This window comes from Diplotaxodon limnothrissa, linkage group LG1, assembly GCF_057381915.1.
Source record: "Diplotaxodon limnothrissa isolate DT_005_m linkage group LG1, D_limnothrissa_male_GT1.1, whole genome shotgun sequence".
Lineage (NCBI taxonomy): Eukaryota > Metazoa > Chordata > Actinopteri > Cichliformes > Cichlidae > Diplotaxodon > Diplotaxodon limnothrissa.
In genome coordinates this window covers 11,668,691-11,693,396 of record NC_140596.1, presented here as the reverse complement: position 1 = coordinate 11,693,396, position 24,706 = coordinate 11,668,691, and the positions used below count along the sequence as shown (strand labels likewise).

The 24,706-nt window shown below is 41.1% G+C and overlaps 1 protein-coding gene across 3 annotated transcripts in view; it reads right to left on the bottom strand.

Annotated features, from left to right (window-relative positions):
* Positions 1-460: 460 nt before the first annotated feature.
* shf (Src homology 2 domain containing F) overlaps positions 461-24,706 on the bottom strand; it is a 98,715-nt gene continuing 74,469 nt past the window's right edge. The window contains exons 4-8 of one of the 3 annotated variants that reach the window (XM_085365285.1): positions 24,023-24,115; positions 15,903-16,049; positions 9,916-10,090; positions 9,692-9,811; positions 461-3,853 (exon numbers count right to left, since the gene is read on the bottom strand). In XM_085365285.1, the coding sequence (XP_085221411.1) occupies positions 3,667-3,853; positions 9,692-9,811; positions 9,916-10,090; positions 15,903-16,049; positions 24,023-24,115 (722 nt within the window). In that variant the 3' untranslated portion in view covers positions 461-3,666. The remainder of the gene's footprint in view (positions 3,854-9,691; positions 9,812-9,915; positions 10,091-15,902; positions 16,050-24,022; positions 24,116-24,706) is intronic. The other 2 variants (XM_085365137.1, XM_085365211.1) reach the window with 2 other exon arrangements.

The following is a 24,706-nucleotide window of genomic DNA, read 5'->3' as shown; positions in this document are numbered from 1 at the left end:
TACACCTTACATATAATTCTGATGTACAATAAAGGCCGAAAGATGTGATTAAAGGGAACCGGGAAACTAAATGTAGGAAACGCTGCCAATTAAACTTCAAAGGCAAGTCAAGATAATTGTACTGGAATGAAGAACAGAGTGAAAAATATATTACGAGACTGCAACAAAGTGGATCAATAAAGAACAACAAGGGTTTGCAGTACTGGCTTGATAATAGCTTCAGCATTCTGTCCTTGACTCAAACAATGGTCGCTCTTCACTGTTTATTGAAGGGCCTCACCATGGTAACTGGTCATGGCTGAGATTCTGAAAAGGGTCTTTTTCCCCCGCTTCTTTTACCAAATAATTACGAGTTTGCTTTATTGATCTGAGTCAGTGTAAAACAGGGACTGTCAAATCAAACCCAACTTTATTTTTGAAATGTATTTATTTTGTATTTATTTTGAACCTTGATGCCTCTATGTCCCCATACAATACATTCAATATATACATTTGGCCATGAGGGACTGTACAGAGATATGTTGAAGTAGTGCATACATACATGGCACGAAAATGTACACAAAGAAAACTCAAAGTTTCCACTTTACCACAGTCAAGTCTCAGGGCAAGTCTGTGGCTGATGGCTGCTTACACCAGTGCACACACATGCGCGCGCACACACACTCACTCATTCAACAAACACTGCTTCAAGCATGCACATTGTGTGTGTACGTACACCAACACACACAAGCTTTAAGACACTTCCGAGGGAGGAGAAGGGTTCTTTCAGGTTCTCATAAATAGATACACAAACGTAAAGAGAGCGTCTGCTGACTGCATCACCCTTTTTTCAAGAACACCCTCTCCTCTGTCTCCTTTATTCTTCTTCTACATCTTTCCATCTTCTTACTCTCCAAAGCTAAGGCCTCTCTCTAGACAGTGCTGCCATCATACGCAGGATCTTTCCTATAGTAGGGTAACACTCATCAGCAGCAGTAACTTAATAAAGAGCTACTTTCAACATTTGATCTCTTAAGTAGTGAACATTCGCAACATAAAGAATTCAACACACACACGGTTAATTTTAAATTTGCATTTCCTATTTGGATATCTTCTCTCGAGAAGCACATAGGTCCACTTCAACAATGCACTATTCCTCGATAAAGCTGCAGTGCCATGATGAGACACCCTCATGCGATAACAGCACCTGTCTCTTCACTTAATGCACCAGCAAAATATACCTCTAAATACATACCACATTCTGCAGTTTATTTTTTACTAATGCCACTCTAGTGATTAAATTTCTTCCTGGCAGACATCTTGTACCATCACATTTGTCATTAACATTTGTAGGAGGCACACACCTGACATTTTCCCTTCAATGACTGTAGTTTATAGTTGCATAGCACACAGCAGAGATAGTATTAAAGCCAAAAGTTAATTTGGCTTTATACAGAGTGGTCATGCTCACATAAGTCAGTTTCTAACTCTTAGTGTCTGTAACTTTTAGGTAGGACTAAAGCCTCTCCCCCCCCCCCAACTTTTTTTTCTAATTGCTCATTAAACCAATGGGTTTTTCAGCTCATAAAAAGTGTTAAAGTTCACCAATGAAGAAGAAGTTTGGTCACACATGCATCAGGCAGCCTTATTAAAATCACTTTGCGGTGCGACTACTGTTGGAAAACCGGCTTCTTCGGCTTATAATTTGCCAGTAACATTAGAAGCAAGCATGTCATTACTTTGAGTTGTTAAAATCCAATCAGCTTAATGAAAGAATACAGGAAGAAAGGGGGTAAAAACAACAACAAACAAATAAAAAAAAAAAGAAAAAAGTCAGCCATAGGTGGGGGGGTAGAGGTGACAATCTAAGAGGTTTGAGCTGTACCTGTCACCAGGGGCCAGCGGGGTTAAAAAAATAATAATAAGAAGAAAACGACTGCAATTCTGAGTGTGTGCACACATTCTCATGTGCATACAAATACTGCACACACAGACCTGTTGGACACATGCATACTCACGCTTACACCTAGTATAGACATCTGGAGATTTTAATGAAAAGTGGAAGCATGACAGGTTGAAGGTAGGTGATTATCCGGTTTGGACACGCTGGACTGTAATCGATGTGTGTGCGGACGGGTACGCAATCGTCTCTCACACGAGGTTTGACAATCCTGTCGGACAGGAGACGCGGTGACTTGTGTCCCAGAGTGAGGCCACCGAGGCAAACTTGCACTTAGCAGAACTGGAAACAACAAAAATGCTGAAGCACCACAGCAAAAGAGGCTGGAGTAGTCCCATAAAACACGATCACGTTGGCACAGAACGATGAGGGTAGGGGTGGGGGGGAACGGGCCAATCACAAAGGAGTAACACATCAGTAATAATCACCCCAGAATAAATTACAGTCACAGAACAATTGTTAAAAGCAGAATTAGAAATCGACTGATCTAAGCGGACTGATTTGACCCATGCATTTTATAAGGCATTAACCAAACATTTCTTACGTTGCACAGTATTATAATAGTCACTATACATACAGTTGCTGATCTGAAAAAACAAAAAACTGCTTGTGTTTTCATTAAACAAATCTCAGATTAATTGTATAAAAAAAAAAAAAAAGCATATTCCTAAAACTAATGATGCATTCTTTAAGGGAATTGGGAATGTCGAAGAGAGAGCAGATCAATGTCTGCAATCCCATTGTACCTATTGATCTGCACATGGGCGAATGAAATTGATTTTCTGAGGTAGACAATACAAGCATATTTCATTCTCCCGATGCAAAGCCATTCTAAGCAGGGGTAGTGGGGATAATTTGGTCCATTTGGACAGGCTCTGGTCTTTAGCCTCAGCCAAATGTACTGTGTCAGATGGGTTGACCCATCCATCATGCTCTCCTGCCTGTCTCAACACCACGGTACTTACATTGTCACTGGTGTGATACACCCACTCAATGATGGATAGCAGACAACATGCACTATGACAAGATAGAGAGATCAGTCTGCACAGCTCACAGGCTTGTTGTTTCCACGCAGCTGGGGACGCTCCATTCATACACAGCCAGTTTATTTAATATCCCGGCCACTGTATGAGGCACACGTGGACAATATCGTTCGACATGCATCATAAATGTTGCTTCCCTTACAGAGGTCTTATAATCTTCAAATCCCCTTTGCAATATGATTACAGTAGCAACAGAGCCTAACCGAATGAGACACTCAAACAAACATTTCAAATATAATCGTCATTTTGTGTACTCACAGGGTACAACAGTTTATGCTAAAAGGCAAATCCCAGTGACAAACGTTAAGTTGTACCTTTCTTTTTCTTTACGTCTTAAGTGCTATGGGTAATCAGCTCAACAGTCAGTGAAATGATGTTCTGTAGATAGTCAGTCTGATCTACTAAGCAGATGTCTATCATAAATAAAATAACATAACATAACATAAAATAAAATAATAAAAAACTTCTGCAAATCTGAGTCTGTATGTATGAGATAGTAAGCAGAGGGCCTTCAAACAGGTCTGGAATCTGTTGGCCAGTGAGGTGAGTCAAGATCAGCAGTTTAGGATGCCACTGTTCATCTTCCCGTGAGCCTAGTGGGCTCTTTCCAGAGGGACAGGAAACAGCGAGCCACAGGTTGGCCCAAAGTACTGCAAAGTAGATGCCTGCAAGAGACCTGGAGCACTATAGTGTCCTGATGGCTACAGGGTAGAGCAGGGACATATGTTCAGCACCTTTGATGGGCAGCTTGCGGCTGGAGTAGAAATGGATGATCTCAGGCACGCTGTCGAAAGGGCAGCTGTTCTGGCCCAGGATGTACTTGTTCTCCTTGGTCCGTGACAGCTTCATGTGCATGAAGCCCTGGCTACTCCTGGAGACAGAGGAAGACAGAAAAAGCTCAAAACAAAATTCTGATCTTTACAAGACAAAACCAGATTATTTTTATCATGCTCTGACACAAAAAAATCTTTGAAAAAAATAATTTGTTTTGTCCCCACTTCCTATATTTCAGGAGCAAAGAGGCCTTTCCTTGCTTCAGGCTCTGTCCTTTCACCCAAAAAGGAATTTGATGACAGTTCATTCAGCTGACGTAAAGACATTTCACTCAAAACCGTCGAAAACAGTCGAGCCAATTTGTAGAGGTTCTAAATACTGTAGTTGGGAGATATCAGTATGGATCAAAGCAACGTATTGACCGATTAGCGAGCAGACTGATATTGCCATTCCTGGAGTCACACCACAAGCATGCCTTAAAAAACACTAACAAGAGACAACAAGTATGTCAAAAGCATCAATCTATGGGAGTCCCAACAGATATCCTCTTTTGTCAGCTTCCCCTCATTTACTTCTCCAGTAGTTGTTCCCCACAGTATGTGACAGCGCTCTGAAAGCTGGATTACCTCTGATAACTTTGGAGGTGTCAGGGGAGGGGACTAAAAGGCAGGTTGCTTAAGGTGCTGGGTTTCACATGCAGTGCATAAGGATGAGGCTAATGAACCCCCAGGATAAATCACTCAAGCTGCAGCAATAAATGCACAGCAAATTAAAAGCTCCCCGCGTGTTCCAAGGAGCCTTCGATCAATACATTTTAAAAGCTTGCCAGTAATCTTCTGCTTTAAAATAGAAAATTACTTTTTTTTTTTTCCACTTGGGAAGAGATGCAACAGTAAGCTTTAGCGAGTAAGTGACACAAAACTAATGTTCACTGTAGCATGTTTTGTAAATATTCTCTTTTAGTAATTTGACTTTACAGACTAAATTAGCATAACAGCTTTTTCAATCAGCAGCTAATACCTCCAGCAGGTTATGATTGCTTTAGGCACAGTTCATTGACATTATAACCTGTCCTCAAAAATAAAGTGCACCAGCACCTGCCTAACATTTATTTTTTGGAAAATAAACTCTCGTGCAAAAGGTAAGAGGGGATAATATGTTAACCACATGTAGTAATAAAACTCCTATTTTTCACTAACCTAAGGATAACAGCTGTAAAGGTATTTACTTATGAGGCCAGTCAGTATAATCTACACTATTCCATTCTGTGCTTCAAAGTTTATACCGAGCAGGGCTCTTGTGAAAACTGTGAAAATGCACTAACCACAACAGACAGGAGCAGTGGGCTGTCAAGGCTGTTGATGAGGCTGCCACATGAAGCAACTACAGCAAATAAATTGATGTTTTTCCACAGTAAATATATGCATATTTTTGTAGTTATGCCCATTATCTTTGATGAACAGGAGTGACAACTTGGCTTTAGGCACCTGAAGCATCAGGCCGTTCTTTACTTATCTCCTAATTGCATGTATGATGCCGGTGGATATGTTCTCTCTCTGATGCACAGAGAAAACCCAGAACAAAGATAGCAATAAGATGAAAGGAAAAACAAAAAAACCAACAACAAAATACATATACACATATACATACATATATACATATACACACACAGGTTCAATTTAGGGACACTGATCAGGAATAAAGCACAGATTTTTCTTTATTTTAACAGATAAAGAAGTGCGTGTTTTGGGGTTAGCATGATTGAGATTATTACTATAAATATCCAAAATATTTCAAAGCTAGTTCGGAGCTTTTTATGTGTAAGAACTGAAACAAAAAGCTGCAGGATTTCTAAGCCATTAAACTGAAATACACACGAGTGCCACCTCTCCATTATTGTGCAGATTTCCAAATCTCCGTTGCCACGGGTCTCTAAAATGCTATGATTCTGCAAATGGTGCTTTCAGAGCTCATTTACAAAAAAAAAAAAAAAAAAAAAAAAAATCTTTCCTGCAAAGTGCATTTGATGAATCTTCACATGGAGCGCTGGGAGAACGGTGTTAGGTTACACAGAGGCACACTTAAAAAGGCAAACACATCAATAGCATCATTTTTAGATTCCCAGCTGATTTTCCATTTGGTGCTCAAAGCTGCTTATTATGTTACAGTCCTGCAGAGACAGAAACCAGGACAACAGAGCAACACGGCAGTGTTGCTGATAAAATGAATACGGGGCTATTTTTGAAAAGACAGGCCTTTGTGGTGTTATCATAACACTGCGTTCGTGAACTTATATTTGTCTAATCAGGATTAATCTGACTGGGGAGGTGTGCTGTCTTGTTTATTGAGGTTTATGACTTTGATTTAAACCGAGTACCACTCAGAGCAGGAACAGCCTGACAGCAATCACAGCTTATCTTCTCCTTCCATATATTGGATGGCTTCATGATTGATACTCTCTGTGTTATGAATCTAAGGCAGCAGAAAAAGCAAAGTCATATGCCAACAAGATAGTGAACCATAGCAAAAGGGCTGACCTTTTTAAGCCTTTCTGGGCATCGGATGTCGTATGTACTCATGATTTTATATTAGCATACACTAAACCTCCCTGGGATGATACCATTCTGTACGTTATCGACGCTAAGGTAAGTGGGTGAAGTGGCAGACAACTAAACATACAAACAACTCTTGGCATAGTTTTGTTCTTCGGCTGAGAAAGGTCAGGCTAATTTTTGTGCTCCATGCAGTCATTCGTCTATTATGTGTCATAATATGAAGCTGACATTTTGCATCTAAAAATGTTCAAAAATAGTGTCTTTGGAGGTGTTCCAGCGATAGAACACACCAGTAAGTTGCTAACTTACCCCATTTACCCCACTGGCATCAAACAGTCTTTGGGATACATTTCCCCTCCTCAACCAGTGGAAACAGGCTCTGCAGAGCTCTCTCGTGACGTGAAAAATGAAATGACACTGTGCTTTGAAAGCCCTGTGAAGGCTTTAATACAACTCAAATACCAAAAAAAAAGGTTCTCTCCACTGAGAGTAAAGAAGAGGAGCAGGTGGGGACAGGTGAACATAAAAAGGGGTTTAGGAGGGAAAAGCAGACAAAAATGCTTTCCGTAAGGCCAGAGGACTCTTGAGGCAGGAGGTCTCAGTGACGTCTGTCTTTATCAATAATGCAATACACATATGTGGCACCTCGCGGCCTCATACATTTTTCAGTAACCTCAGACATGTCGGATCTTCACCTTGGGTTTCCACTCATTTTCTGTGGCAGCAGGGGAGACGGGCTTGAGTGAGGAGGCTGAACTCATATTTGTAGGGACATGCCATTTCCACAAATGAGCATGACGATCGTTTTCTAGGTTTCAGCTGGTTTACATCAAGAGCACAAGATTCTATAACCCAAATGTGCTGACACACAGTTACACAGAAATTATGAACAATCTGCTGTTATTTAAGTCTATCAATACAAAAATAAGAAGGTTAAACTCCTAAGATGTTTGGTTGCTTACAACTTTAAGATCTCATATGGTTAAAGTGAGCTCCCGCAACAGGGTGTGGAATAACAGGGGGAAACCACTGATTTCCAGTGCTATTGGCAGACCACAGCTATTCCCAGGCAACATTAAACCTCATTCTACTTAAGATTCCAAAAAACCTTGAAAGTAGGCCCTGGAGCGAAACGCTCTAACAGACAGTGAAAAGGTATTCCTAAAGTGCTCGAGACACTTTATTCTATAGTTCTCACTAAGTCGAGACGAGTAAATAATTCTGCATCAACACTAATGACCTCATCGGCATGGCCTTTGTCCTCTCCTTGTTTTCAGACTGACAAACAGCTATTAAATGTGTCACAGAAGCCAGTCAACGTTTTATCTCTTAAAAGAGTAACCATCAGAAAAGCGCAGTAACAGGGGAGCAGAAGGATCCGACCTCACGAAAACACTTTCCAAACTGTTCTCTGATAGTACAGGCCATTATTATAAAGGTCCATCTGAACATCCTTTAAATGTGGATTAGTGGAATGAGACCATTACCGAACTAGAAGGTTAAAACATGTTTTAACCTCTCGTCACTAAATATAACTTTACTGACCATTGCTCTTATCGTGGCCTGGCTGTGTTCAGTATAGAAAAAAAAAAGCTAAATAAGTTTCATGGCTCCAGGCCTTCCTCACTCCCCCGCCTCCCTTCTCCCTCACTCAGATAATCTAACAATCAGCTATTTCATTACTGGAGGTAACCCCAATGGCATTAGACGGCCAGTCTCTTTTTAAACATGCGAGAGAGATGGATGGATTAATACTCTCAAGCCTGGCACAAATTATACACTACATTTTCATATTTCAAAATGGGGCTTTTGCTTATTAGAGAGGCTTTCGTCAAACTCGCTGTCTTCATCATTACTCTGCATATCATCATCCCGCAGCAAAAATATTCACTTGTTATCTTTACCATTTTGTTAAAAAAAAAAAAAAAAGCAGACTTTTTACTTTTCTAGATCACATATTCAGGTTTGCACTTTACACACATCAATATGTGTCTTTTGAGTGCTAAACAAGTTATTTTTGTTGCTTAAACTGACATTATTACATATTCCTAACTCCAAGGAAAATTATTTTGGTTTTACTTTCCCAGTAACTTCATATTAGACTGTTTTGTGTGCCAGTCTTCTACAATGACTATGCGATAAAACATCTGTGCATTAACTGTTAACATGTCTGTTTGTCTTTTTATAGTGCTTAGCTTTAAGCATGCATTTAATTCAAAATGACAACATTTGGGACAATTGTTACATATTCAGACAAATATTTTTCTCCTGCTGTTTGCAGTCATCCAAAAGCCAGTGTACTAAGTCAGCATCCTAACAGTGCGTCTTCTTTTCAGTCAGCAAGGCAGAACAAGAAGCAGTCATACAGATGATCAGCCAATGAGACAGGGAGTTACACAGGCAGTCGACTACGGTACTGTCAAGAGAATTGGAGCAGCAGCAAGCAGAATTATTATCTTTGTCTTCCAAGTTATATAAGCCTCCAGCAGGCTGACTCCAGTCAAAGAACAAAGGCTAATCAATGTGTCTCTACATACTACAGTTTTATTTCATCTGATGGCTCCCACATAGTTGCAGAGATTTTTCTAAATGTCATGGGACTGAACCTTGCCTGCAATGGTTAATGGAGCATATATAAAGTCAGTTTGACAAGACTATTTGGTAACAGATATCGAAGCCGGTTAAACACTGTTGGTTTTGGAAGACTTTCAGGCCGTTTCATATTTCTGATTATGTTTCCGACGCCGTAGCCGTGACACCTGGTAGCAACGATCGTCAAAACAAATCCAGCAAAACTCCACATTCCTATCAAAGCGATGGGACTGCACTGTAGGACTTCAGGCTAAAGTAACCTCTTCCAACTGTCAGGCTACACGTAACATTTCAGAGTAGCTTTTTTTCGAACCCTCTGCTGGACGCGGCGGGGATCAGGAGGTCAACGATGAAAGTGCACCATTAGCCAAGTTGCGGGTACATCAGCAATTCGAGGAGCAGATTCTGTCAGAGGGGTTACTGAGCGGAGGTGGAGGACGAGCCACGGGCAAGGTGTACAGCAGGTGGGGGATAGAGGTCTGAAGGGTGAAAGCTATTACCATACAGAAACGGAAGAGTCAGCAGGTATGTCCGCACCTTGACAGGGAATGATGTTACACTAGTCCACTGTGTGTACTCTGCCACTAAGTAAGTGTAGCTACTATGATAGGTCACACTGTTTCGTGAGTGTGTGTTCCGTGTACAAATCACTGACACAAGTTGTCACAACAGGCAAAACGGCCCCGAGTATTTGGAATCACATTTTCACCAAGGCTGCCAACCGAAACTGTGCATCTGATTATACTGTTTGTGGATGGTCATTTAGGAGACGAGAGCAGAGTTCTTACTTGAGAGAGAGGGAGTAGTCGTTCTTGCTGGTCTCGCTGTTTCTCACAAGATAGCTGGCCTCCTTACAGAGCCTAAGCAGAGACTCTGCATCTGTTCGGCTGATGGCTCCATGGTACCAGCTACAGCAAACGACAGGAAACGAGGATGAGAAAGGAGGAGGAACAAAGGAATGTTAAGTAAGAAAGAGTCAAAGCTGCTAAAGAAAAACCAAGATTTGACTCACAACTGGCTTTCCAGCGGCATTGTGGGATCGATACGTTCCCCGAGAGAGGAGCTGCAGTGGTCCAGTGAAGTCATTTTGGTGTTGACCAGACAGCCACTGGAATGTCGCTGCAGCGGCCGAGTTTTCCCCTCCTTGGTGGGCGACATTCGAGACTTCTCCACACCATCAAACTGGACTGTAATAAGAGAAAATACAGCTGAAAAGATTTCATTCTGGACAGATTTGATGGTTCAAAATGGCTCTTAATAAAGACAAACACCTGTAAACACCATTGAGCTACACTTCAGATTAAGGTCACTTGGAAAAACAAATTGTGTTTACAAGTTACAACATCCACGGTGTCACATGTATCAATTAAACTCGACTACTGCAAAGTGTGAGAACCAAAATCCACGCTGTGCTTTTACCAACTTTCACACACGCGCACACACAGAGCCGCTCTGTTTAACTCATCCTACTGAAGGACATGTACACATGATGAAAGAGACATAAATCAATCTAGCTTGCCCGTGTACACATTCCAGTTAGGAAAAATACACACACACGCAACCTTCCTCCAAAACAAGCTCATGCGCCTGTAAATAATCCCATATATACTACTGTATGGCTGAGCATTTTCACTCTTTAAGTACACGCAAATGTGCACACACTTAAGTGCACGCCCAACTCCAACACCCAGGTTCTGCAAGTTAAACATTGAACTAGCTTTTCAAACTCTCACGGTCAACTGTGGACATGACAAGCTCTCTTGGCAGCCTCACAGGGAAGTGTTTGATGGTGTTTGGGGGCTTAAAGTGACCTATGCGCACACATGAAATGCCAGGGGTCACGGGGCAACTTCACAGCCAATCAGCAAACAGAAGATAATGCTCTCAAGGACAAATTAAATGTGAATTTACACTTGTGGGAAAGAGTTGCACAAGCTAAAGGAATAAAAGGCTGGACAGTGGATGTAAGAGTAATTATCATGCGTCACAGGCAGCTGAGACATTTTTCCTCAGTAATCCATCACTGTGCTTCATGCCATAACATCTAAAGCTTCTGAAATCCCCCCCCCCCCCAAAAAAAAACCCAAAACAAAACAAAACAAAAAAAAAACTATTTAAAGCTACTGACACGCTTCTCAAGCAATAACAGAGGGGCGGCTTCCTACATCAACCGTATGACAAGCTTTTCCTGGTTATTGTCGCCTGCTTCTATATGGCTCAAGACCAACAGATAGCCGTTTTTGTTTTTTTGATGGAAGTGGTTAATGTCGTATGAAACTCGCATCTACTAGGCAACATCAATCTTTGCTGCTCTCTGTCACTAATGGCCATCCTTGCATCTAGTGTTTAATTACCAGGCAGAACATGGCAGACACTATACACAGAGACAGGCAGTGTGATCTTAACAACACGTCTACATCTGTCTAGACTCTGCATTCCAGTCAGAGGATAGCATTACACTTTACAGATTGTGAGCTTGCCAAGTGCCTCTGTATCACACTGAGTGGAAGGGCTGACAGTTTAAATCAATTCAACACTACTTACTACAAGTAGTTTACTTGAGTATTTAGATGTTGTGCCACTTTATTGCTCACCTCTATGACATTTCAGCTACAACTGATACATGTGTTTCTATAGAGCCTGCTCTTTTTCAAGATATTTCATTTAAAAAAAACCAAAAAAAACCCCCACATGATCAGCTTATAAAATGCAATTAAATGATAAAGAGTGTTACCATTCAAAAAAAGCTGGTTAGTGGTTGCTGTCATGTGTAAAGTTATTCAATGTTTAATTACCAGCAATTAAAACAAGTATTTTAATTATAGTAATTAAAAGAAGTGCCACTTCCATTAACAGTGAACTACTGCTTATTAACTCAGGATATCGGAAGAAAAGCTTGTAATGAAGTATTTTTACAGTAGTGCAGTTGTAGTCCTTTAGGAATATCTTTTCTTTTTCGAATACTTTCTATGACATACCATGATGTCATCGCAAGCAGTGCTTTTTTTTGACAGATTACAGCTGTTTCAGGTCTGACCACTAGGGGCTCCCCTTAACCTCCACACTCTACTTGCGGTTGAACTCGTTGGCCTTTGGCTCAATGATGCGATTCCCCAAACATAAACTCGTGGAAATGATTATTTCAAATCATTCCGGCTGTTATCTTTGCCTCTGCACATTTGTTCATTAAAGGCCGACAGCGGGCTGGTAAAATGACAGCAAAATTGTACTGTTGCATGACAGCTGGGTAAATTCTAGGTCTCACCCTTGGAAGAATACAAGTTGCTGATCCATGTCCTTGAGGTCTGTCGCTCCTAATATAGTAATTCACATTATGATCCCGTGTTGTGTCTGCATTATTTTATATCATAGAGTCCATTTAAATTACATGCTGAATACTGGGAATTTGATCCAAGTCAGATGAATATATTGTATATGTGTAAAGGTGAGAAATGGCGTTTCCATGGAAACTGACCAAGGGGACATGGAAGATGCATGTTTGTTCCATTCAGCTCCTGTCAATGCTGACAGATCACAACATGAAGATGGAGCCAATTGCTCCCTGTCCTTTGCTTTCGATTTCTCTCTGTTTGCATGTGTCCAACCTTCTTCTGCCCTTTGCCTTCTCTTCTATCACTCTTGCCTCATCATTCTAACTCTGACTTTTTCCCCGAGCTCTCTTGCCACTCAGTGGTAGAAACAGATAGGGGAAAATGGACTGTGGAGGAATGTCTCCACAGGAAAAAAGGGGTGTTTTGATCTGTTATCTCTGATGGTCCCACTGCAGGGCAGACTGTCGCCAATTACACCTACTACTACAACAAAACCCTTAAACAGTCTACTTGCACTTCCATATTGAGAATTGACTGTGAACATAATATTATCATCTCTTCACTGATTAGTGACGCAACCATAAGAGGCTGGAAAAGGTATCAGACATCGTTAAGGATACAGGATGCAATCTTGGCTTTTCCCTACATAGTCCATATTGTATCTACAATCCACTCACCCATGTGCCTGACCTCAGCTCTTCACATTTCCCTCCTCTTACCCAGACACAACAATCAGTGATTTATTTGATCGTGATTAAACTGTTTTCTCCCCCCTCTCCGCTACCAAGAAAGGGTGGGTTGAGTGGCTATTCTTAGTGTAGCTCACCCCGTCAACCTTTCTTGTCAAAGTGGAGGCTTCACTGCAGGCAGAGTGCAGTGCTCTACAAGGAGAGTATTACCCTGAAGAAAGAGCCCCCCAAACTAAACAAAAGCCATCATTTTTATTTGCTCAAGAGTGAATGGACTCATGTCTGCTTTGTTAGCTGGGCGCCTCACCATCACCATTCCGAAACTGATGTAGAGTTATGTTTTAAGGCAGAAAATCAGTGGGAGTGAGGCAAACCAATTCCCCTCTCTCATTCTCCAGAGCACACAGTTCAAAACATGGACGACAGGAGATTGACTAGAGGATTGGCCCACGGGGGAACAAAAGCCGTATGAGGAAGCTTAAGAGGGACGAGAGGGTGAAAACCTCCACACGCACGCACACACACACACACGGTAACACACTTCTCTTGAAATAAACACATAAAGGCACATGGGCAACTGTGTATGTTATCAGAATTGTTGCTTGTAAAGCACTGCAAATGGAATTTGTGTATCAGATTGAACTGTCAGTCAGATGGTGACAGATGGCTGAAAGACCTGTCCCCTTCAGACACACAGCTTCCTTTAGAGACAACTATATAAAAAAAAGAAAAGTAAATAACACGCACACACACACCCCACACACATAAGAGGATGGGGAAAGAGTGCATGACAGAGCGAGCTGATTGGCTAAGGCACAGATTAAAAAGAAATGGCAAAAGGACATTCCACGATTACAAACCACGAGATAAAGCACTGCTATGTAATATAGTGCTGCAGAGCAAGGCACAGGTCAGCACAGTACATAATAATGTCACTGTCTAACAACATAAAAAACACTCCAAAGTAGAAGTCACAGTAATCAAAATAAAAACGAAGGGAATCAAAAAATAAAAACCACAAAAGTGTAGTGACATCTGTCACTGAAGACTCAGCACAACTACTACTACTGTCTCCTCTTCCCCCTGTGCACAGATTTCTCTAATTAAGCAGGCTAATTAATTCTCATTTACTAATGATACTCCTATTACAAAGGATGACTAGTCTGAGGGGCAAAGTGTTTCATCGGCTGCTGCATTGTGAGGTGAAAATTAAGTTTTCCAGCTAGGACTTGTGAAATGATTAACAGGTTTCCAGCTTATTAGAATGCAGTGCACGCTAAAAATAGGGTTAAACTTTTACGCCGATATTAATTATATGCACCAGGAACTAAAATAATTGCTGCATGGCTTTTATAATACTATATTTTAGAGCCCCACTGTGGCCGTTTGAAGCTATAAGCTTTATCTCTGATGAGTCAACCATCTAGGAATACGCTCTCTTCTTTTAAATAAATTTCAAAAGGAAATTCCAAATTAGGTTTTCCAAGACAAAGGAGTGACCCTACCAAGTGTCAGCTGGGGAATTCATTTAAAATTAAAACTGGATACTTTTTAATTACTTTGGTTTCTTAGATTAAAAGAAAAATGAGGTAAGATAAATGCTTCAAAGTACATATAATTAATTCATGTTAAAAAAATTAAAAAGATAGGAATCTCTGTATCACATCCAGAAAAAAGTGTCTGGGCGTAAGGTGTAGATGTATTATTTGTTCTGCTGATCTGCATTTGAATTTTGGTAATGATGTTATATATCTAAGGACTAAACAAATGACCCTATCCAGCTTTCTAGTCTGGCTGACTCATGTAACAGATGACTAATGTCTTGATGTGTGACTGAATGTCTGCCTATATGCTGAGGTCAAGAGAGTACATTGCAACTGTATTCACAAGGGTTGTGGAGGCCATCAAGCCCCCTCCCCAAGTCTACCACTTGGACCTTTGACCCCTAAAGATGTAGACTAGGGCCATACCGGCTGAGACAGAGAGGGGATCACTTTACAGCTGGATGCCGATCTTAAACCCACTCACTTCACCAAAGGAACCAGAACCTTTCTCATGGATTTACGGGCATAAATCAACTCCTCGCCCTGTCCTCGCCTACAACACACATTGGTGTCCTCTTACATGGCCTCACTAAGTCTTTCCACTCTGTCAGGGGAAATCCCATTCCTGAAATTAGTTCTGCTACATGTCCTTCTTTTCTCTGGATAATGACAGCAGACAGAGGGCAAGTGTGTGAGAGAGCTACAAAAATAAACTAATGGCTCTCTCAGTTAAAAATAGGTCAATTACTTATCCACTGCATGCAATGAAAAAGGTAAATATGGCAATAAGTCAAGAACTGAATTCGTCTCCAATGAGTTTGATTTCCTAATTCGTGTGAGCCACTTGTAGAGAACAGCAGACCAGAGGGACATCTGGGATGGTTACGAGTATGTTGACAAGAGGAAATGGGGGTCACAGCGAATGGCAATTACGCATGCAGAAGGCAGTTCGGCACAATTAAAACTAATGAGGCTTCAGCCTAAAACCTGCAAAAGAGTTGGTGATTTTCTGCCACATGTATTCCAGATGGAAAAGAGCAGTCATTACAGAGCTAATACCTATAGTCAGATTTTTCAGTACTTCTCACATATGGTAACTCTTTCAGTACGTCTTCAGTGACCAGAAAATTTGGGACAAACATAATCATACATTGCAGTAGCAGACTAACCCTACCTATGTTTTGGTAGCTGCATATGCTTGGCTAGTAATGTTTTTTAAATGTTCAGTAGAACTAAAATACTGAGCTGTATGCCATGTAAAACACCATGCCTTCATTAATTAAAGACGGATGGATGGATGGATGGATGGATGGATGGACGGATGGACGGATGAAAAAATGGACGGACAAACATGCCAACAGGGAATAGGAAGATGGACTGGGGTGCCAGGGTAACTGATGGAAAGGATGCTGGACAATGAACACCAACACCCACCATGGTGGTGCTGGTCACAGCTCGTCTGTCCTGGCGAGGGCTGAGCTGTCTGGGAAGGAGACTCAAGCTCCTCCACTGGGGGAGGGCTGGTGTTGAGCTGGCCGACAGGAGGGGGCCATGGTAGGTCCTTGATCACTTTAATCTCTACTGCAAGTGTCACCAGAGGAGAGATGGAGGCAAGGAAACGATAGCAACAAGAATAATAAAGAAAGGAAGTGAGTTAGGAAAGGGAAGTAATGACAGAAAACAGAAGAAAAAGACAAAAGGTAAAAGGGGTAAGTGAAAAATACTGTGGATAAGAGCAGGAGAGTTGGTTTATACTGTGATCCAAAATTCAGCAGCAGCTGTGGGCTAGAAAAGGAAGGAATACAAGAGGACTGGAAAGGAAGGAACGTTAGTTCTAAAAGTAGGGCTGGATTTTATATCCGCTTCCACTCTGATGCAGAGCTGGATACTCAGATTGCTGAGAGGCCCTGAAGGTAACAAAAGGAATGTGAAAGTTTTCAATTATCAAATTCAATAATACACTCAGATTCAGCCAATAACTACAGTCTCACCTTGGGAGAGATACACTAGATAGATGCAACAAGAAGTTCTTAAGGCCGAATTGTTCAAGCTCTAATGCATGATACAGTGCATAATATCCTTAAATAACATTCAGGCCCAAGTAATAATACTGTACTTTTAATGAGCAAACTATAAAATATAAACCTGCCTTAAGCCAAACTAGATGATCAGTGAAAACAGCACAGCTGCATACACTCTACTGTAACAGTTGGTGCTGTGTTTGATGACAAAGACCCCAGGCCTCTATATTAAGCCAAGTCAGAGTGTAGACAATATCTGTAGCTAAAAAGTACCTAAGAGTAATCCATGAAGGCAATGGACGCTACCCTGGCTTTGCCCCTTAAATAATGTATGCCTCATGCAGTTGGGGCTTTACCAGGATAATTGAGCACTCATGCAGCAGCACATCTGTTTCCAGCACAGGGCCACTTTTTAACCAGCCAAGGATAATTAATGAATGAGACAGAAAGGGGAATGTTTTTCTTCATACAAGAGAAAGCCAGTGATCGAGCCAAGGCTAATAAATAAATGCAATCCATGGGTAATAGCTTTGGTGAACGACTGCATGTTCCTCGGGTGGTTGTGTTATTTTTGCTTAGATTTTGCAGAGGTCTCAAAAGACATCTTTGTGCCATCAAAGCCACAGCGATTGAGCAAATTCTAAGGTCACTGTCCATGGTGCTGGAGATTTTATTCCAGTTACGAAAGTACTGTAAAAGAAAAGAATTTTAATGTGCAGCTACTTTTGGCACATAACTATTAACGGTTTCTTTTAAGGTCTTATAAGTTAAAAACAAAACCAAAAAACAAAACACGTCATCCTATTAAATACATGTCATCCTTCATTCTCTTATCTCCTTTATCAAAACCAAATGCATTCGATGAGTACGTTAAGTTTAAAGTACGGAACAACAATGGCAAGAAAGGCTCTCAGAACAAACCCCAAACATCCGAAACCCTCATTGTGACTGATATACAGCAAATATTCGGTCATCTGTCCAATAAAGGGAGTGGCAGAATTGTTCAAACATGGACAAACAACAGGCAAATATATGGGTTGATGCAAATCAGATATACTATTAACGCTGGTGCACAGACTAGTTTTTAGTAGGAGGATGAACATAATGTTATGAACCTGTCTTCCTCCCTGAAAGGAATTGAACCATGGTGGTGGTACAGGACATGTTAATGAGAAGCAATATCAGCAAGCTAGATGAAGGGGAGACTGGAGAATATTCAATCCGACAAGCAATTAAATAGCCGGGCCTGGGGTGTCAGGGGGCTAATCTAGAGAAAGGTGGCTGGAAGGAGGAGCTGCTTGCTGTCTGTCCTGATGGGAGAGGTGTAGGCTAGAGGAGTGGATACAGAAGGTCAAAAACTCTGCTAGATAATATAACTTCCTCTACTTTGGGGTGAAGTAGGGGACTCTCTTCCTATGAGATTAAAAGCCTAATACTCATTTCACATTGCAGATTAGCGTGTAATTGTTTGGGGGAGCAGAAGGCTGCCTCCACTCTGCAGCCTCAGTGTGGGGACGAGGAGATGATTTCAGCGAGCGTGGTTCAGACTCGCTTGGTTGCACAGCTGAATAATAGCATTTAGCACTGTGAAAATTAAGGAAAACTGATTCAATAGTCAGGGTTTTGGGTGTGTTTGTGTGCGTTTTTTTAAACCTGGGTGCCTCACCTTGTGAAGCATTTTAAGGTATTGTTACTCCTAAGGTTGTCACTGACTTTAGATGCCACGCTGCTGCACAGATGAGTGCATCTTTACACTGCAGGGACAAATTCATATTCAGCACCGAGGTGACAACAGCAGTTCAGGTGATTTACACATGGACCTGAAGGCTTAGCACACTGCAGCCCACATTTTCACAGATCACACTGCCCACACTGGCTCTATCACACTGCCCTCTATCAATACATACCTGTTTACAGCTAATGTAGATTTAGACCCATTATCAGGTCTGTGGGTGGTAAATTGTACTCTGTGTACAGGTTAACTGCATTAGAGACCGCACACGCATATCAAGTAGAAAATGTAAATCATGCTCAGTATGACATAAATACTGTGCATTTTGTAGGTTAGGTTAGTTATATGTGTTAATAATCTGAGTCATATTTGCACAGCACCTTTCTAAATGAAAAGAGAAATAATGCAGAGCCCAATTAATAATTCTGAACGTTCATGTGAATACATCCGATCTTTTTTGTCGTCTAACCTTCCTCACCTGGATAATCCTCATTCAATATTAGTACACACCTCCTCCTGTTGACACAAAAAGCAGGTTATTGCCTGTCTGGAACTTGCGAAGCAGCTGTCGCTCAAAAGTGGCCATGTTAAAAATTTGAAAAGAAAACCCATCACTCATGTCCCTCCCATTGTACTCCTCCCATTGGATATGTACTTTGTTTTGTGTTGACAGTGTAGTAAATAAAAAGAATAAAAAATAATGGATAGGGGTATGCGCTTTCCTTTCCTTTGTTCTTCCAGGAGCCGTTCTTTTTTTTTTTTCCTCTCAAAGCCAGGTATTTGTTTACCCGGGCTTTTCATTAGCCCATGGCACTTCATCACTGTAAACAGTGCAGCACCATAAATCACCAGCTATGCTTGTTTTCCACCAATGCCGTTTAATTTAGTTCTGCTTAATTTGGCTGGCTAATTGCATGCATATTCAAAACAAGCTGGAGTATTGTGATGTTTATGCCGCACATTATGAGCGGAAGAGCTCGAAATACAAAAACAGCCTCTTCCGAAGACGTGTTTGTTCCATCTGCACTCAAATCATTACAGATGGGAACTGAAATGCCACTTCATAATTTTTCCGGTATACTGTATCCATCACATTACATAGTCCGGCTTTCTTTTGAAAGGACCTGCGTTTGTATTAAAAATGAAAGTGACACAGAAAATGGGTGATGGTTAAGAGATGACAGCAAGGCCTTTTTCCATGCTCTTCCATATAGAGAGAAGGGAAAGATGGGTTACTGACAGCTGGCCAGCAGGAGCTTCCATGGGGGCTTTCTGGCAAAACGCTGCTTCTACACTTATAGCGGGAGGTTTACAGTGCTGTTGTGTGTGGCCAATGTGTGTGAGTGAAGATAAGACCCATGGCAGCAGCGCTCCGTAGAGAACGGTGGGACACATTTGAGGCTCATGAAAGAGGGCTGACAGGAAGGTTATCAGCAGGGTGTTGCAGCAGAGGCCAGTAGGACGAGACAGCGCTGCAGAGTGACAGGCAGCGGTGGGGGATATCGGATCAGCCAAGCACAGAGAAACTGAACCCCGACACCCACAAAACAGCTGGCTTTAACCCTGTTGCAAGACACCACGGTAGGACTGTAACTGAATCAATTATTTATTTTAGAACATTAGAATCAGATCTCAGATTTCTAGGTCGTTAAGTCCATGAAGATTCATTAAAAAAACCCATAAAGTTTCCCAAGACCTGAGGGGCTAAGCGACTACACTGCCTCTGATCTTCAGTGTTAAATGCACGGTACCCTGCAGGCCAGGAGTCAAGTGAAAGGAGTTAGTAGCAGGTAACAGGGCAAGGAGATTAGGTAACAGTGGCTCTTAGTCCCACTCCTGCTGAGACAGCACTCGGATTTCCAATGGCGACGTGTCCACGTCTGGCTGTGAGTGGGAGGATACTATATGCAGAGCCAAAATGTACAGGGTGATAGACATATGGACAAACCCTACACGGGCCTCATATACTAACGCTTCATATATGGTCAAATTCTAATGCATCTTGGTCACACTTCACCTCCAGAATCATCCATCACTTACTCAGCATCCAGGGAGTAAGGATAGAGGTTGTGTCGAGTACCTGTGTTCGGCAGCCGAGTATGGTGTGGCGCTGGGGTGGAGAGGGACAGTGAGGATGAGTGATTAACTAAACCGCAAGTACACAGCCTCCCAACCCCCTAACAAGGCAGAGGATTTACATTCCATTGCATACCTGTCAGGAGATAGTTCAACAGTGAATAATAACACCAGACCAAGTGTTGTGAACAGGCGTGCAGGCAGGCTGTGATAGGGACAGCTGAGGAAAAGGGGGCTGCAGCAAGGAGCATTACTCTACTTTGCCTCCCCAGCATTAATGAAGACAAATAGTCTTTTATACAGATTGCATTACCGTGTTATACCACTGTGGGAGGGCGTAGGCGGCACTTGGTACTTATTTAATTGTTTTTTTTCCTTTATTTTTGAAACACCTCCTGCACAATTTAGCAAGGTTGTTCATCTTTTTTCATTATGTGCTAATACTTTGTTTGGCGACATTTTCATTTCCCACATAATTGTGGGAATATGAACTGTGAAGGTTTTGATGGGTTCAGAAAACCGCTTCTAAATCTAAATGGTGAACAATATCATTAATCATTTATATTACACAGGCGTAAAGTGCTTCAGCAACTATAGAAATGTTGCTGAGGAGAAGTGCCCTCTGGAAACCTAAAAAGCCCACTGAGCTATAATTAGTCCTATTTTAAAAAACAGGCTATCTGAGCACAGAAAGGCTGGAATCACAACTTACCGCAGCCTGATAACGTATTTACTTAACTGCTGACATCTGGAGGCATGGCAGCATCACCACAATGGAAATCAGGGAGATCTGAACATGAACAGTCAAACAATTACAAATCTATATATAAAACAAATAAAAATGTTGTCATATTCTGCATAAAACAAACTTAAATCAGATTTAGTCCTACAAAATCTGATAGAAATTTACAATGGAAAGCTTGGAAAATATAGTTACTTCTTTAAATTGGTGGTTTGGGTAATATTTTTAAAGCTTATGATAAAAATTAAGCCAAGGTTTTTGTTTTACATGTTCATGTATGTTTAGTTTTTAATTTGGACCTTTGTTTTTTTCTGTCAAAACATCGACTTTTCTGCAAAATGGTTAGTGGTTCTGAAAATCGAACAATCACTTCAACTACAACTAGGTTTGGTAAATTACAAAAAAAGGCGTTTAGGCTTCTCAAGCTCTAACGCACAGAAAGTTCATGATCTAAAATTACAGGACCGCCCGAGTAACCCTGTCTCGACTAAGGGTGTAGGACAATTCCGTATTGGATCTGTGACTCATTTATGCCACAGATTTCCTGGCAATGAGAAAACGAATGGATCCAAAATATAATCGACAGCGGTGCAATAAAGCATCTCTGGGAAAAGACAAGAGTAGCTGGGCCCTAACCTAACTCTTAAAACCGTGCCAGAAGAGATTAAATGGGGATAACTGCTAAGCATTTGACTCACATGACTTAAACATTGAAGCAATGTATAATGTCCTGAAGTCGCAGGTAAGCTTGTTGCAAAGATCAGAGACATGGGTGCAAGCACACAAACTTCAAGCTTGAAAGGTATGAAACTTGATGTCAGGATCCAAGGCTGGTCTGCACTGACACCTGCGAAAGCAACAAGCCCATGCTGACAAGGCTTGTCCTAGAGATGTCTTTCTTCTTTTTTCCTTTCTTCCCTTTTCTGTTGTTCAAATGTTGGGGAATTATTTCGGCTTGACTTAAGCATAAAACAGAACACAATCCAGTAATAAATCAAAGTACTTTTTACACTGCAGCTTTCCTTGAAAGACAACTTAAAGACTTATCTCTTCAATTCCAAACCAATATACTTTGACATGCACTGGAAATTGAATTAATCATCATCAAAAGAGGGACACTCTCTGTAAGAGGGGGGAGTTGAAAGAGGGATGTGTTGGTAAATAGTGTCTTAAACAAACTCTCCTGAGTGCTGCTTGACAGAAAAATAATGAGGGAGAGAAGGAAAGTGATTAAGAATGCAGCATCCCTTATTTAACTAATCACTAGCACAGGCAAAAGAACGCGACTCCTATGAAAACCTCGGGGCCGAGGGTACACAGAAGTAAACAGGAAACAGAAATTAAGTGGAAACATGGAAGGATGACAAATGAACACACTGACAAATTTATTTTATACATTTGCCTACAGAGTCTCACTACACTCTGCCTAACATGAGCCAATGAATCCCTTAAATCACAACTCCTGCCACAGTCAGATACATCTAGCTGAATGCTATCTATCTGTGGAAATCTTCAAAACTAGCCCAAAACCTCTCAGTGGACAAAGATAATTTTCTCATTTATTTCAAGAACTTATGCTATCTGTAAGCACCATTGATTGGTACATACCAGTACTCTCATTACCTGCAGGTATGCACCAAATACTCTTATGAGACTATTCTCCAGCAAATGAGATTCATGAGTTTGTTTCCTTTGCAATGCCACATAAGACTTTACACGTACTTAAAAATGAGGGAGCAGACCTTCTCCATCATTAATAACATTACAAATAATCTACACAAATAGAAAAGTGCGCTATTCCAGCGATTTGGGATGGATCCGTTTTGAAATAGTCACTAGCTCTGACCGGCTCTTCGAGGCATTACATTCAAATTAGATTCAACAATTGTGATGAAAGTGGGTTGGAGATGTGGCATTAATTACATGCTTTATTGTTGGATATTAAAACGTAGCTGTGCATGTAAATGATATTTATGGAATAATTCCCTTCCTGTGTGAAGTCCGTTGAAACAACCCATTAACAGCACAACACCACAAGGGATTCATGCCTCTTTCATCTTCTGTATTGTAACCGTTTTACTTTATTGCAGTGCACTTCATCTGTGATTTCAGAGCACAAAGGGAAAAATAAAGGACACATAAAATAGAGACATTTGTAGAAAAAATTTAACTATAAAGAAATTTAATTACAAAAATGTGAATTATTTTTGTACTTTGCATCACAGTGAGTTTTGATTTACGGTGCTATACCGCGCAATTACTTTTGCATGTCGAAAAACCAAATTACAAGCTTTGCCACTTGTTCCCCCCTCAACTATACACCAAAATGAGCCTTGAGGCCATGCGTGGTTTTAATAATGCATGCGTGTTGTTTTTATTTTGCTGTGCATCAGAGACCACTTTGCCATATTTTCAGTTTGTATAATGATCATTTCCACAGAAAGCCAAACCGCACTATTCTTGTCATGGAAAAAGAATAATTAACACTGCAAAGGGTGGACGAGTAAACACAGTTTGCTTCACTTCCACCCCTGCACCCTTCACCCCATTGCCTCTTCTTTTAAGCAGTGCTACTGCACTTGCTAAAATTGTGCGCCTGCTGAAAGACTAATCTGAAGTACTTCTACCATGCCTTTGCCTTTTTTTTTTAGTCCACTTCAAGCTCTGGGGGATTGTGCAAGTAGCATACTGATAATGTCATTCTAATTAGCAACATTTTCCAAGGCGTTTTTCAGTAGGTGACCGCTGGGTTCATTTGGAGAAAACAGCACTTAGGATTCAAATGTTAATCAAATCGTGACATCGCTAATAAACTGTAAAACAAGCTTGTAATTTTAAACAGCATTTCCAGAAAGTAGAGTGCAACCCAGAGGTTCAGGCATCAGTTTCAAAAAGCTCTAAAAACATCATACAAAAAAAAAAAGAAGAAAAAAAGAAAAAGAAAAAAAAAGGAGACAATCCCCAGTCCCGCCTCCATTGGTACCTGTGAGGGATTTGGAGTCCTTTCTGCCGTAGGGATCTGATCCAGTGCCATTTACAGAGCCCTCGTAGCTAATGCAGTCATAACAAAGCAGAGCTGTTCAAGGATGAAAAAGAACAAAAAAATATATATATGAAGAGAAAAATGGGGCGATTGAAAATAGTCAAGGACTGCTGATTTTCTTGAAAAAAAGGATAAAATACTTTTTTTTTTTTTTTAAATTTGGGGTGCATATTTATATTCTGGCGGCATATCTTTCCAGGAACAGCCCTGTTTGATGTTATGGCTGTTTTAGCCATGCTGAAGCTCTTAAAACCACAGTGACTACCTGGACCTACATGCACCTGCGCAACCAATCATGCCTCCCTGAGCAGCGTAGGTATCAACTTAGTTTAAACAGGCAGGAGCTGGATGAAAACAGTAAACAGTGTTCTGGACACCTGCAAAATGAAAGTAGCAGGTGCAGAGGAGAGGGGGGAAAAAAGCTTAAACAGAAAGGTAAAGGCAGCAGCAGCAGCAGCAACGGGAGCCTCATAACCTGACAGAAGCCATAATCAAATTTGTTAGTGCTGGAAAAACAGACGTCTGGGTTAGTAAAGAGAAACAGGTTCAGATTACGTTGTGTTAAAAGCTTGACAGTTGAGCCGTTAGATTCAGTCTCTGAGCATTTGACATTAGAACAAAGAC